The sequence below is a fragment of the Pygocentrus nattereri genome, chromosome 21 (assembly GCF_015220715.1).
Source record: "Pygocentrus nattereri isolate fPygNat1 chromosome 21, fPygNat1.pri, whole genome shotgun sequence".
In the NCBI taxonomy this organism is placed as follows: domain Eukaryota; kingdom Metazoa; phylum Chordata; class Actinopteri; order Characiformes; family Serrasalmidae; genus Pygocentrus; species Pygocentrus nattereri.
In genome coordinates, this window is record NC_051231.1 from 14,406,838 (window position 1) to 14,423,173 (window position 16,336).

A 16,336-nucleotide genomic window follows, 5' to 3' on the forward strand; every position below is an offset into this window, starting at 1 on the left:
CACGGAAAGCCGGCTAGTCTCCATAAAGGCTAATGACTAACGGCTGACCCCAAGAGACTGGCTTTTCCTTCCACTCTCTTTTCCTTGTTATTATTAACTCTTTAAAATCCGATGTCACTCATTTCACTCCAGCTCACTACACTTGTCTCGGTTTGATTTTATCCTGATCCGGCTAATACATCATTGTGAGAGCTAGTTTTAGCATTCTAGCATTGAAGTTTCCTGTTGTTCCACAGTTTGTTCTTAATGTCCATGTGTTTCTCAATAAGGAAATACTGTGTTATCTTGGAATGCAGAATAGAACATTTAAACTCTATTTCCACTGTTTATCAGTCTGTTTGGGGAAAGTAAAGCTACAGTAATAAAACAGTAAAAAACAGGACCTCTCAGGACCTGACAAACGTTAGATGAAAGGTGGAGTACAAGAGAAGCAGGGCGGGTTCTGCCTCTGCGTAAGGCTTCGCTCCTCAGTTACATGAGATGTAAGAGAGCCGAGTTATCCAGACTGTTCTTGCTCCTTTGATGCCTTCGTTTGTTGAGTAGAGGGGCAGCTGCTCTGCGTCTGTTGATTTTTAGGGTGTTGCTCAATCCCGTCTGTCATGCCGGATTCGGTCTCTTGTGCACTTTTTAAGTCCGAGTTCTTAATCGATGCCGTTTGGTGAAGCAGCTGGAAAAGCTTAAACAGCACTGCGTTATAAAGAAGACCTTCGGGACTCAGCGCCGAGAAAGAGCTGAGAGCTTTTACAGCGGCCAAGTTTCCTTTAGTAGAAATCAGTGATATATTTTTTTCTCTCTCTCTCTCTCTCTCTCTCTCTCTCTCTTTCTCTCTTTCTCTCTCTCTTTCTCTCTTTCTCTCTCTCTCTCTTTCTCTCTTTCTCTCTCTCTCTCTTTCTCTCTTTCTTTCTTTCTTTCTCCCCCCTTCTCTCTCTTTCTTTCTCCCCCCTTCTCTCTCTTTCTTTCTTTCTTTCTCCCCCCTTCTCTCTCTCCCCCCCTTCTCTCTCTTTCTTTCTCCCCCCCCTTCTCTCTTTCTTTCTCCCCCCTTCTCTCTCTCTCTTTCTTTCTCCCTCTCTCTTTCTCCCCCCCTTCTCTCTCTCTCTCTCTTTCTTTCTCCCTCTCTCTTTCCCCCCCTTCTCTCTCTCTCTCTTTCTTTCTCCCTCTCTCTTTCTCCCCCCCTTCTCTCTCTCTCTCTTTCTTTCTCCCTCTCTCTTTCTCCCCCCCTTCTCTCTCTCTCTCTTTCTTTCTCCCTCTCTCTTTCTCCCCCCCTTCTCTCTCTCTCTCTTTCTTTCTCTCTCTCTCTTTCTCCCCCCCTTCTCTCTCTCTCTCTTTCTTTCTCTCTCTCTCTTTCCCCCCCCTTCTCTCTCTCTCTCTTTCTTTCTCTCTCTCTCTTTCCCCCCCCCCTTCTCTCTCTCTCTCTTTCTTTCTCCCTCTCTCTTCCCCCCCTTCTCTCTCTCTCTCTTTCTTTCTCCCTCTCTCTTTCTCCCCCCCTTCTCTCTCTCTCTCTTTCTTTCTCCCTCTCTCTTTCTTTCTCCCCCCCCTTCTCTCTCTCTCTCTTTCTTTCTCCCTCTCTCTTTCTCCCCCTCTCTCTACCATCATACCATTTTTTTTTCATTCTTTTTTCTTGTCTGTTTTTCTTATTCTTCTTTACCTGTCTGTCTGTCTGACTGTCTGTGTTTTTCTTTTTTCTCTGTCACTCCTCCTTCCCCTCCTAAGTCTATCTTTCTTTCTTGTTTTTTCTTTCTTGTCCTCTTTTACTTTCTTTCTTTTTTGTCCGTCTTTCTTTCTTGTCTTTCTGCCTTTCTTTTTCTTTCTTTCTTTCTTGTCCTTTCTTTTTCTGTAATTCCCCTTCCCCTCCTTAGCCCTTCTTTCTTTCTTTCTTGTCCTTTTTCTTTTTCTGTCACTCTCCCTCTTCCTTTGCCTTTATTTCTTTCTTTCGTTCTCTCTCTCTCATTTCTTGTTCCCAGATGTACACCTCTTTTACAGCGGCCAAGTTTCCTTTAGTAGAAATCAGTGATCTCTCTCTCTCTCTCTCTCTCTCTCTCTCTCTCTCTCTCTCTCTCTCTCTCTCTCTCTATCTATCTATCTATCTATCTATCTATCTATCTGTCTATCTATCTATCTATCTATCTATCTATCTGTCTATCTCTCGCGCTCTCTCGCTTTCTCGCTCTCTCTTTCGCTCTCTCTCTCTCTCTCTCTCTCTCTCTCTCTCTCTCTCTCTCTCTCTCTCTCTCTCTCTCTCTCTCTCTCTCTCTCTCTCTCTCTCTCTCTCTCTACTTCACCTTTAGTCCTGTCTCCACCCTCCCTTCCCGCTGTGTTATGTTAATGGTGTGCAGTACTGTAATGCGGGTCGTGGTATAGAAGGGTGTATTAATGGATCCTGTCTAACAATAATAATAATAATAATGGTGATATCAGATTTCGAAAGGCCCAATGTAGAGAGGAGAAAATGGGGGAGCTGGGGATTTGGGGGGGGGGGGATATTGTTGATTTTTTTCGGGTCAGAGTTGGCCATGTTGGAGGTTGCAGACGTTCTTTTTTTCATCTTCCAAAGAAAAGAGATAACCTGCGGTTAGCTGCGGTGGTCACAGCTGTTAAAACAGCCGATGTGGATGTTGTTCTCCACTCGTACGGACCCCTGAGTCAGCTTTTACTGACACAAAGCTGTACTGTAAGAGGGGGAGAGGAAAGTGTGTGGTCACACAGTATTAATATTGACACTATGCAAATAAAGTACAACCGTCTCGATAGAACAATTTTGGTAACACTTTAATGTTGTTCATAAGGCTGCCTGACCCCTACGTCATTGACAGAGACATACATGCACTAAGCTGATGTGTTTTGTGATGTGAAAACTGGGTACATTTGCAGATCAGAGGTCAATATATCATTTCAGTGTTCAGAGTTTTTGTCTGTGAAATAAACACAAATAACCTTTTACTTAATTTTTTTTTCCTGTTTTGAAATTTGTGACTGGAACTGCTCACAAAAGCGCTGCAGCTACGTATTTGTGTATTTGTATTTATGTATTATATATTATATGTATTTGTACTTAATAATCCTGCAGAGAATCAGTTGAATAATCAGATAATGAGGAAACTCTTGGTCTACATGAGTCAAGGAATAATTAAATGTCTGCTTTGCAACCAGCCAATAAACTCACAGAATAAGACAAGACATAAACATAACGTAAACTCAGACTTCATGCCACAGCTTTTTTTTTTCTTCAAAAAACATTGCGCCACTTTACTTAAACATGAACATACGACATCTAGAAGATGAGTATTTAAATCCTTCCTTTCTTTAAGCATGTATTTGGTTTCATCGTCACTTCTAAAATGGTTTGCTGCTGAAAATTGTTTTTACTCACGGCAACGCTGTCATCAGAGCAAGAGCTTACATGCACTGAGAAATCGGAATATTGAGCTAAAATCCAGCACTTTATCAGATTTCTTAATCGGATTTCTGGGTCAGAGTATGGTATTTACATGACCATTTGGAATAATCGGATAACTGCAGAAATCAGATTATGATCAGATTATTGCATGTAAATGCACTCAATGATGCACAAAACACGGAGTCCCAATAGCACCCCCTTGTGGAGAAAGTCTACGCATTTTACAAAATGAACATTAGTAATTCAAAACTTTTTCATACTGCTCATGTTTTTCTCATAGCAAAAATGAATATCATCCCCTGTATTGGGATTAATACATTTGAGCTGTTATGTGCTACAAGAGGACTAAACATCAACGGCTGTAAATTTGACTAAAAATCGACTTATTTATCCAGTATCTGAAAATGTCTCTGCCATAGTAACACCACAGAAAGCAGTGAGTCAAATTCAAAAGACCTCTATAGTCATTCCTACCCTTGTATTGTAATTTGTGCAGCACCTGCAGCTTTTGTAGCCCCAGCGCTAACTGCTTAAAAAGTTTATGTACAGCTGTGCTCTTGCTCTTTTCATCTATTTTCATGGTTTTTTTTTCCCCATCTGGTGCTGAAATAATACGTCTTGGCTCCCCGTTGAGCTACAAATTCTCTGTCTTGCTCCAAGGTTTAGACAGATGCCGTATTATCTTTAAGCATCCTCCTGCGTTTGCATTGTCCTCCGAACTTGAGCAGAGGACAGACAGGCCAGTTCTGTAAAAACTAGAGAATTGAAAACAGGCCTGTTTTTGCAATGACCATTGAGCAGTTTTTTTCAGTGAATGATTCATTTTGGAAAAAGAGAGGGCTCCAGTAATTAGACTTAGTTTGTGTTTTCCTGTCCTCCTCTGAAAAGTCCTTCGACTTTACCAGGAATCGTGAGCAGCGTTACTAAGGGTTGCATAAGGGCACCAAAACGGAACAATATAGATGGCACAAAAACACTTATTTTTAAATTCACATACCCAACTGTAACCTTGAATTGACCAATACTAAGAAGATGTATTTTTCTTTTGAAAGCAGTTAAGCTTTTTAAGCTTAAAAATAGTATTTTAATTGAAGCATTTCTCTTTAGGTGGTCATCCAAAAGTAGGCTACCATCTCAAACTTGTCAAACAAACAATATACTACTTTATTTAATTGAATTTGTCTCTTTCCTCTTAAATGTATGGGCATGAATTTGTCTTCACATAAGACATGTGTAATTTGAAATAAAAAGTTTCAAATGTGTTGTCAGTTTGAAATGTTTTATCTAGAACAGTAGAGAGGAGGAATGCATTGATACAGACAGAGTCTGAGTACATGTTTTTTGATGCCTAATGAAGTAGTTGCTAGTGTAAAGGAGTGTAATGTACTTTAAATCATTTAAAATCTGTCTGACTTTAAATGAAGTGTGTTAGCTAGCTATGCTACATCAGTTATCTTGGATCGGGTAGTACTACAGTGGAGAAGAGCAAGTTTTGGTCCCTGTCAGAAAAGCAGTTTTGTACAGCTGTATGTAAAGTAGGTTTCATAGTTTTGATCCTCGTCTGTCTCTTTCAGCAGCAGCACAGCGACAGCAGGAACCACATCTGAGGCTGACACATCTGAGGAGCTCACGCTTCCAGTTTTCCATCTTGTTGGAATCTTTTGATTTGGCTTGTTGAGCTGTAGCTGAATATCCTCTAAAGCCAGACAGACACTGTGTGATCTTAGAAATTTTGTTCTTTGGTACTCTCACTGTGCGTTTGAATAGACCAAGTGTTCGAACAAAGCTGCGATTTATATACTCGCACTGTACGATAACGCTCACACTGACTGACCTTTTACACAGAATGCAGCCTCTACAGATGCTCTGTCTACAGACCTTTATCAATAGAGCTTATTCCTTTAGAATAGCAGTACTGAGCAAACTCACTGAGACACTGAGCTGCAGCAGCTGGGATAACCACACTGAGCACTGAAATTATGTCACAGTCTTTCTAAATCCTGTTTTATAAAGACAGCTTAAAACATTAACATCAAGTTTGCTTAATATATAAATGCATATTTGCAGTCACAAACTGCATGTGTATGGAGTAAACTTCCCAAAAAGTAAACCCTAAGTATGGCATTTTGTTTTACCTCTTATTCTCAAGAGTATATTTTGGTTTATCCATCTGAATTTACGTGACCAAATCACAAGGCAAATTGTTCAGTAACAATTTGTGGAAAAATGGGTCAACTTTTAGTAGACAAAGTTCAGCTCCTTTTATTATAAGGGTTTAAAATTACCTTACCCTTCTATTTGACTGGAAAGAAGACAGTTACAGCTCTCATATGATACCCACCTTTTGACTGTAGCTTACGAAATATGAAAGTGAAGAATATGAAGAATGTCAGTGCATTTTGGAACCACCGGTGGTCTCAAGGATTTGAAGTTAACAGCCAGCTCAGCTAACAGACTCCTCCAATAATGTATTCAGGTTTTAAGTGTTTTCTGAAGGATTCACTGAAAAACCACAACATATAAAACACATTTTTACATGCCCTTTGTACAAGCTTCAGATGCCAGCCAAACCATCTTAAAGGGAAATTTCTGCCTCACACAGTGGTTGAGATATAAACAAAGTTCAGTAGAATTTTATGTGAAATGATTCCTTATAGAGTAATTAGGAACCAGGGGTTGCCACGACTACAACACATGTATAGACGTTTTATTTATTATCCAAAACTACCAGTGAACCTACACATGTCTTCTGAGCTGGAATGTAGGTAATGGGGGGGAAAATAGTAGTGAATCTGGAAATAGTACCTTTTCTTTAGGGAGTATTTTACCTTGTAACGCCCTGCATGTATGCCTGCACCACAAATGGCTTTTAAATGATACATTTCATGCCCAAACCTATCATATCAATAAAGATATCTAAAGATATCAATCGGTATATTCACAGCTGTTTCATGTAATAACTTTTGATATTTAACAACATTAAATATTTCAGATGTCTGGTTCCTATCACCACCGCTGTGAACAATTGTGACTCAGAGCGGTTTGATGAAATCTAAAGAAACTTACTGAGTGACTCTGTTTACATCTTAACGATAAAATTAAACATTTAAAAAAAAAAATCGAGGTGGAGTTCCCTCTGCGCAGTATAAAACGTGTGGGAAAGTGAACAGTTAGCTTGGTATTAATATAACATAACATAGTGTTATTCAGCTCAGTGTCCCTTTTCTGTGAACCCTTTTCTTTAAAGTGATCTGGTTAGAAGGTAAAGGACTTTTCTGAGGATACAGTATTTGATTCCAGTCAAAGTAGAGGACTTGTGCTGTGTCCAAGTGTGCTGTGTCTCTTGAGCAACCCAGCTGTACCTCAATCCAAGATGCAAAGAAAGTTATGTTTAAGGAGTCGTATAGTCAGAAAGGAAAGTATCCCAGCAGCCTAGACTTTGAGTCGCAAGTTTAATTTGTTTCCAGATCAGAGAACTCACTGTGGCACAAAATTGAAACAGCGAAAATGAAGAGCTTGACTGTATATGAAAGGAACTAAATAAACAGGTTTTCAGAGTCAGACTCAGATGTTATAACTGAAGTTTTGTGCTGGCACTTTGCATTTGTGGAATTTCAAAACACAAAATAAATGTTCTGATCTTTAACTAATTGTGGTGATTGCAGTCTCACGTATTGAGATCACTGCATGTGTAATATGTTCACACAATTCATAGAATTGAGTGTCCCTCACTGTAACAGACTGAAGTTCCAGTAGAACCATGTAAACATCCTTTTCCCGGTCTGGTTATTTCTCAACAGTCTCCCATTCACTCTTTGTTTCTCCTGTGATGTCCTGCAGATGTGGAGCAGATGGCTATAGACTGGCTTACGAGGAATTTTTACTTTGTTGATGACGTTGATGATCAGATATTTGTATGTGATAAGGATGGAGTCACATGTGTTACTCTGCTGGATCAAGAGTTGTACAACCCAAAAGGCATCGCATTGGACCCCACCATGGGGTAAGCACACACACACACACACACACACACACACACACACACACACACACACACACACACACACACACACACACACACATACATATATATATATATATATATATATATATATATATATATATATATATATATATATATATATATATATATATATATATATATATACATACACACACATATATATATATATATATATATATATATATATATATATATATATATATATATATATATATATATATAATTTAAACCCTATATTTCATTGAATGTAGTACAAATGCAACACATCAAATGTTGAAATTGAGAAATTTTATTGTTTTTTTGGAAAATATGTGTCCATTTTGATGAACAACACATTTAAAAAAAGTTGGGCTGAGGACATGTTTACCTTTGTGTTTCATCATCTCTTCTTTTGACACCTGAGACACTGCTGTAGTTTTGAAAGTGAAATGTTTTCCCATTCCTACTTGATATAGGATTTCAGCTGCACAACAGTTCAGGGTCTCTTTTGTTGTATTTTTCATTTTATATTCCCTATACCATTCTGAATACTGACTTTTGAACTGTGCACTGATAACAAGCTTAATGGTCTTTAGCACAGAGGACACAGTGTCCATGATTTCCAAAAAGAATTTCAAATGTTGATTTGTCTGACCACAGGACACTTTCCAACTTCTGCTCAGTCCATTTTAAATTAATCCAATGTAATTTGAAGGCTGCTACAGTGTACAAACTGTGAACAAGAGTATAAAGTAAGAGATCCAAAAAGTGTGATCGTGTAAGGTATAGGTACGTTATTTGTCACAATCTATAGCATTAATGGGTCCCATGTGATGTTCTCTTTAAACAGGAAAGTATTCTTCACAGACTATGGTCAGATCCCAAAGGTAGAACGATGTGATATGGATGGACAGAATCGTACAAAGCTGGTGGACAGTAAGATTGTCTTCCCTCACGGCATCACGCTGGACCTTGTCAACAGGCTGGTGTACTGGGCTGATGCTTACCTGGACTACATTGAGGTGGTGGACTATGAGGGCAAGAATAGACATACCATCATACAGGGCCTACTGGTGAGGATTTAACAAGCTTTATGTCTGTATATTGTTATTATTATTATTGTTATTATTATTATTATTGTTGTTATTATTATTATTATTATTATTATTATTATTATTATTGTTGTTGTTGTTGTTGTTGTTGTTGTTTTTATTATTATTATTATTATTGTATTTTATACACACATGCAAACAAACATATATACACACACACACACACACACACACACACACACACACACACACACACACACACACACACACACACACACACACACACACAACATGCCTGTATTGTAACACTCTTATTTCATTGTAATGTTTTGGTTGTAAACAAGAGAGCTTAAAGATCTTAGATCTTAAAACACTTCCAATCAGGATTGATCTTTCTGTGGTATGAGACATATGCAGGTTCTGGTACATTCTTAGGAATGGACGACAGTGGCGGCAGCTCTGTGCAGAACTCTCCCCTAAGAGAGCCATTGAAAACCTGATGCGTACAAGCTCAGATTCATGATAATGTCTGTTATAAGCTTCAGATAAAAAATATGGAAATATGGAATGTCTTTTACAAACTAGAAATGTCAGTGTTTAATGTAGAACAGGCAAAAAATGTTGTGCATCAGTGTTAGCTTAGTGCTAACATGCTATTACAAATCCAGTAGTGGCGCTAGCAAAAATTGTATTATTGTAGAGTTGGAGTAAATTTTCTTTATTTTTTTTAATGAATTTTCACAATTAGATCCAACTGAACACACAGCGTTAATTATCTGAACATCTACCAACAGCTTTTAAATGAATACCCCAATTAATTTTCAGTTTCGTAAAGCTAAGTAAATGTATATTTCCAGTAGATTTGTAGTTCATATTAGTTATAATGTCTAAAGGGTGATGTTTTCTCTTGTCTGTTTTTGTAGGAAATTGAACATCTACAATTACCTACATTAAATATATTTAATGTGATAGTTTGGTAAAGAAAACCTTGTATCTACAAAATAACAACTTTGTCAATAGAATGAGTCTTTTTTCTGAATAATTTTGTCTGTTTCTTTTGGTACATTCATCATGAAATTGCACACGATGTAAAGAACACGCATTTTCAAATTATGTCAAAAACGACAAAAATGGCGATACGAGGTTTTGTTTCCGACAGCAGTGATTTGCATTGTTACAAATGCAGTGGATCAGTCGAGAGATGTTAGGTGTCTGACATAATCTGAAAATAATCTTAATCTGTAGTGCTGACAAAGTTTGGTATTGAGTTTTGATACACAGCCATATTCATGAGAAGCGTCTTTACCTCTTTTCTCTGTGTTTGTACTCTCAGATTGAGCACCTTTATGGGCTGACAGTGTTTGAGAACTATCTCTATGCCACCAACTCGGAGAACGCCAACGTGCAGCCCAAAACCAGCGTCATCCGGATCAACCGTTTCAACAGCTCAGACTACCAAGTGGTCACCCGGGTGGACAAGGGGGGCGCCCTGCACGTGTTCCATCAGAGACGCCAGCCTGCAGGTACAGAATGCACCTGTTCTTCGCCGCTTCTGGCTGTGTGAGCGATACATCTAGTTTCCGCCGTATGAATTTAATTGGCATAATTTGTCTTAAATTTGTGAAGACGTTTAGTGATGTATGAACTGTCAAGAATGGTCCAAAATGATGTTATTCAAGGAAGTAATGTTCTTTCTCCTGTAAAGAAAAGCAGATTTTCTGTTCATCTTTCTAAGGGTGTTAGACATTTACCAGAGCTTGGAACATTTATAGTTATTTAGGATAAAATTAAAGTATGCATTAATGTTTTGTCCAAAAAAAGAGTGGAATAAATTATGAAAACCAATGAAAACGACAAAAAAAAATAAAAACAAGACACACAAGACACACAAGACACACAAGACACACAAGACACACAAGACACACAAGACAGGGGGCCGTTAATAACCAGAGCAAAGTATTACTGTATGCTATTATACAGATTCATAAATGGACGTAAAGACGTATAAGATGTAATAAACCAACCATAAAAGCATAATGTGGAGTAAATAAGTACGTAAAGTCACAAAAATATAATGAAGCTGAGACAGTGCAGTGGTTTGTCACATCCAGTGAATCATCTAAAACATGCCAACAGAAATACAGTGAATCTGTGCTGTTAACAATAGTACACCAACATATTGCTGCTGTTGGAGCAAAACCTTGTATCTCCAAATTGGTAACTTTACAGGAGAAGGAAAAAAACCTACTGTACCTTTTAGTACACTTTTTAGATTAGGTCGAAATTTTTAAGATTATTTTTATTGTTAACCTTTAGAAATTTTTAGATCTGTGCAATACTTATCTGTTCATATGTGTAGTAATAATAATTATGTGTACAATAACTGAGGTACAATCATTTGAACTGCCTTATACTGGATGTTTAATATTTATTATCACAGTCACCACCACGTTACTGTATTCATAAGAACTTAAATCTCGTGTACATATTGCAAATTCTTTTATCTTTGTTTTAAATTATTAAAGTGTTTATTCTTTTACATAAATGGTTGCAACTGTAACAACTGCAATTTCCCTCTGGGATCAATAAAGGATTCTGATTCTGGTTCTGATTAGGTCGAAACCTGAAAAACAACACAATGGAGGTATGAGGTTTGCTCCGACAGCAGCGATATATTAATAGTTGTATGTGTAGATGTATAAACATAGTGGCAGGGCAGAGGGACATGAGTAAAAAGATGTAATGTCCAGTTTTTGGGGAGCCTGTCTTGTCCATAGCTCAGTATACAATGAAGTGCTGGCACTGTGACTGTATTGTACTGTACGATCACTGTTGGTACAAGTGTTGAAGGTGCTCTGCTGTCTGACCAGTAGGTCATGGAGGGCTGTGATTATATTGTCCAGGATAGCAATAAGTTAATTAATTACTTCTTTTTGTCCACCTCCTCAAAACCATTCAGTGAGCTTCCCATTTGGTAGGAAATGGCAGTTATTAAACTGGGGGAAATTTGGGGAAAAATGTTTTTGAAGTGTCTCTCCGTCTCTGTCTCCCTCTCTCAGTGAGGAGTCATGCGTGCGAGGTGGATCAGTTCGGCAAAGCTGGCGGCTGCTCTGATATCTGTCTGCTGGGAAACAGCCACAAGAGCCGAACCTGCCGCTGCCGGTCTGGCTTCAGTCTGGGCAGCGACGGCAAATCCTGCAAGAGTGAGTGACTGATCCATAACGCCCTGATGATCGTTTGAATATTCAAGGAATCGTGGGTTTAGGCTGAATGCAGATTTGCTCCAGGGTTAAATGTTTGTCTGCCTGCATTCGATTGATCTGATCATTAATCTTCCTCAAACCAGGGCTGAAGGGTGGGGGTGGGGGATAAATCGGATAAACGTTGCAGTTTAAAATACTAAGATCTGAAATCGTGTGTTTTCCTTGGTAATTATTTTGCCTCAAGACCCTGCATGTGCCCCTCCACTGTGAAGTTTAGGCAGTCCTTTCTCAGAACAATTCTAAAACGGTGTCAGGCAGTGTGTTCATAACCATTTCATGTTAATAACTTTCTGTGAGGGAGCTTTTAGAAGTGGACATCTGGTTCCTGTCACCACCACTGTGAGTAATTCTTCCTTTAGAATGGAGCTTTTTACACCAAACCACTCTTTCTCAATTACATTTACATTCCCTACTGTTTGATTATACAAACATTTAGAAAAATTGGTGTAGTTCTCCTTTAAGAGATTTTCCTGAAGAGATTTTAAGCAGCTCACTTAAAACTTACCAGCTTTACTGAATGAGGTACAATACAAGGCAGCAGGTCGAAACAAAGCTCATTTACATATCACTCTTTAACAACAACAGCTTGTTTAATTCTAAGGAATAAAGAGGGACTGAAAATGGTCAGTAGAAATGAATTATGACTTGTGGCACGTAAACGTCATAAGTGGACCACAGGGAAAGAACTGAATGTTAGAAAAACGTGGCTATCGGCCCTTTAAAGTATGAAACGCTGCCCTCGTGCTCCGCTGAGTCGGAGTTCTCGGAGAGGATACAGTGCCTGCCATGTTTACTAACACCTCTGCTGATGCCAGGTGAGTAGTGAGTGGCGAGTGTTCCTGTTGGCACGGAACCCCTGAGTCACAGCCTTCCTGTCTTCTTCTCTCTGGTTCCCGGTTATCCTGAGGCACTGTGTAATCAGAGAGATTGAGTTCCTCAGCTACAGCGAGTGCTGTTCTTTTCCTTCAGCGTTCCGCTAAAAGCGAGAAATGCCCAATCAATTTCATGCCAAGCAGCATCCTTTCATTCCTAAGTGCCTTTTTTAAACTGGAGTGTTTAAGCAAACAATTTAATCTGCACAGTGTGTGTATTAAAAACATAAGCTTTTATTTAGTTTATTCATCTAAAATATGTGAGACAAATTCATAGAAAGTTTGGCTTTTATTGACTCATAGAAGTCAAATTAACACTGTCGCATTGCTACACTGCTTAAATATATTTATGCCATTATAAGGTGTTTCTAGATGGTTGCTATGGTGTTTTAGGTAGTTGCTAAGGTGTTGCTCTTTAAATGTATTTATGCAGTTGTAAGGCTTTGCTAGTTGGTTGCCATGGTAATTCAGGTGGTTGCTAAGGTGATGCTATTCAAATGTTTTTATGCAGTTATACAGTATTTCTTGGTGGTTGCTATGGTATTTCTGGTGGTTGCTAGGGTGTTGCTCTTTAAATGTATTTATGCAGTTATAAAATAATTCCATGTGGCTGCTATGGAATTTTAGGTGGTTGCTAAGGTGTTGCTATTTAAATGTATTTATGCAGTTGTAAGGCTTTGCTAGTTGGTTGCCATGGTAATTCAGGTGGTTGCTAAGGTGATGCTATTCAAATGTTTTTATGCAGTTATACAGTATTTCTTGGTGGTTGCTATGGTATTTCTGGTGGTTGCTAGGGTGTTGCTCTTTAAATGTATTTATGCAGTTATAAAATAATTCCATGTGGCTGCTATGGAATTTTAGGTGGTTGCTAAGGTGTTGCTATTTAAATGCATTTATACAATTATGAAGTGTTTCTATGTGATTGCTGTGGTATTTCAGATGGTTGCTATGGTGTTGCTCTTTAAAAGTATTTATGTAGTTATAAAGTATTTCTAGGCGGTTGCTATGGTATTTCTGGTGATTGCTAAGGTGTGCTATTTAAAGGCGTTTATGCAGTTATAAGGTGTGCGTATAGGTGGTTGCTATGGTATTTCTGATGGTTGCTGAAGTGTTTGCTAACACTGTTGTGGATAGCAAATGTGGTATTGTAGGTAACTTCTAGGGTATAACTTGGTGGTTGCTAAGGTATTTATAAGCGGTTGCAGTGGTATCACCTGTGCCTGCTAGGATGATGTTAGGTGGATGATGTGGTTGCTTGGGTGTTAAGGGTGGTGATTAGGGTATGGTTATTGTATTTATTTGGTGAGAAAGTGAAAAAACAAAATGTAATGTTTGCTTCATAGAAACTGATTGCCCTTTCAAAAAATGGTGTACAAGGCCACATTTCCCAGTCAGGCTGAACATTCTGGAATTAGTTTGGTGCCAATGTCTCTGTACAAAAATCCAGAAGAAAAAGAAAAGTATAGTTTTTGGTAGCATAATGTTTGCATATTGCTGGGCATTGCATATCATTAATGTTAGTTACATAATGAATTTTTTTTCTGCCCCCCCCTTCAACATCAACAAATGACAAATACTGAAGAGCTCTGTTCCGACTGGCCGACTAATCCAAAGTTAAATGAGGCATATAAAGTTCAAGGAGTCCAGGCTGAAATGTGCAGAACAAACTGTTGTTTTAGGACTGAAATATTCAGTGAAGTGAGGGAATTACCTTCAGACACCCTTGAGGCTGATATAGAATGTATATGACTGTAAATAATGGATATTTATTTAAATATAATTTAAAAGCAATAAAATCCTGCAGCAGTCCACATCGCTGACCACATTTATCAAGCCTCATATGTAGACACCCTCTGGCTCAACATCTGATGTCCTGTCTTTAGACTTCAGATACTGTTTAGGTTAATTAGCGTCTTATTTGCTGAGTCATTTAAAAAAAAAGATGAATGGCTCTTCTCCCTTTTAACCACCATATTGATCAGACTTGGAATACTGATTTGTAATATTCAATGAGCTGTTGATATTGATCTGTGCTTAGCAAACAAGGACAAAATGGCCTTGAGAAAGATATTGAGGCGAGAATATTGATTCACTTGATGAAGATGTCTAACTGGCGTGCGGGACTTACTGGCTTGTTTTGTTTCAAAATGAGATTTTTACATGACTCTCCAGTCATATGTTATTTATTCTGCCGTCATATTAGTGTTTATTACCCCCCCGCTTCCTTCTGTGGTATTAATATACAGAGAACGTTGTTTGTGTGTTCACTATCAAATTCAATAAAAAGTTAAACTTTTTTTGTGTGTGTTTATTGTTTTAGTCAATAATAACCTATACAGTTTGGATGCCAGGCACACCAGGAAGTTATGAAATGCTAAACAAAGTACTGTAATTATCTATTCATAAAAGGGAACAGTACAGTAGATCTGCCACGTCCGATTACTCAATCCTAAGCCTAAGTATTCTGTTTCCTCCGCAGAACCTGAACATGAGCTCTTCCTATTGTACGGTAAGGGTCGTCCAGGGGTGATCAGAGGGATGGACATTAATCCCAAGGTGCAGGACGAGTACATGATCCCCATAGCAAACCTGATGAACCCTCGAGCGCTGGACTTCCACGCGCAAAGCAACTTCATCTACTTTGCCGACGCCACCAGCTACCTCATTGGCCGGCAGAAGATCGACGGCACGGAGAGGGACACGATCCTGAAAGAAGGTATTGGGAGCCACGTGTTCACTTTTTTAAAAAAATGAAGTATATTTCTTGTCATTTAAGTTAAGTGATACTTTTTTAATCCCACAAACGGGGAAATTCCACCTCCGCATTTAACCCATCCGTGAAGTGAAACACCACGTACACACTAGTGAATACACAACACACACTAGGGGGCAGGGAGCACACTTGCCCGGAGCAGTGGGCAGCCCTATCCACGGCACCCGGGGAGCAATTGGGGGTTAGGTGTCTTGCTCAAGGACACCTCAGTCACGGACTGTCGGCAGTGGGGATCAGACTGGCAACCTTCCGGTCACAGGGCCAGTTCCCTAACCTCCAGCCCTCGACTGCCCCCATTGTGTGATTTTGCTTTAGGACACATACTTGAAAACATATGAGTGTCTTTACATTTTTCAACAGCAAATTAATTAGCATTACTGCTACTGAGCACTGATTGGCTAGCATTACTGCTACTGAGCGCTGATTAATTAGCATTACTACTACTGAGCGCTGATTAATTAGCATTACTGCTACTGAGCGCTGATTGGCTAGCATTACTGCTACTGAGCGCTGATTGGCTAGCATTACTGCTACTGAGCGCTGATTGGCTAGCATTACTGCTACTGAGCGCTGATTGGCTAGCATTACTGCTACTGAGTGCTGATTGGCTAGCATTACTGCTACTGAGTGCTGATTGGCTAGCATTACTGCTACTGAGTGCTGATTGGCTAGCATTACTGCTACTGACCGCTGATTGGCTAGCATTACTGCTACTGACCGCTGATTGGCTAGCATTACTGCTACTGACCGCTGATTGGCTAGCATTACTGCTACTGACCGCTGATTGGCTAGCATTACTGCTACTGACCGCTGATTGGCTAGCATTACTGCTACTGAGCGCTGATTTAATTAGCATTACTGCTACTGAGCGCTGCTTGGTTAGCATTACTGCTGTTAAGCGCTGCTTGGTTAGCATTACTCAGTGTCTGACAAACCCTGAAGACATTATTTAGTGGCAGTTTTCCTCACTAGAAATTCT

The 16,336-nt window shown here is 39.1% G+C and overlaps 1 protein-coding gene across 7 annotated transcripts in view; it reads left to right on the top strand.

Annotated features, from left to right (window-relative positions):
* The window catches only part of lrp1aa (low density lipoprotein receptor-related protein 1Aa), a 258,171-nt gene that overhangs the window by 96,750 nt on the left and 145,085 nt on the right, over positions 1-16,336 (top strand). For all 7 annotated transcript variants that reach the window (XM_037532351.1, XM_037532352.1, XM_037532353.1 and 4 more), the window contains exons 7-11: positions 7,235-7,397; positions 8,248-8,470; positions 9,783-9,972; positions 11,509-11,652; positions 15,064-15,300. In XM_037532351.1, coding sequence (XP_037388248.1) covers positions 7,235-7,397; positions 8,248-8,470; positions 9,783-9,972; positions 11,509-11,652; positions 15,064-15,300 — 957 coding nt within the window. The remainder of the gene's footprint in view (positions 1-7,234; positions 7,398-8,247; positions 8,471-9,782; positions 9,973-11,508; positions 11,653-15,063; positions 15,301-16,336) is intronic.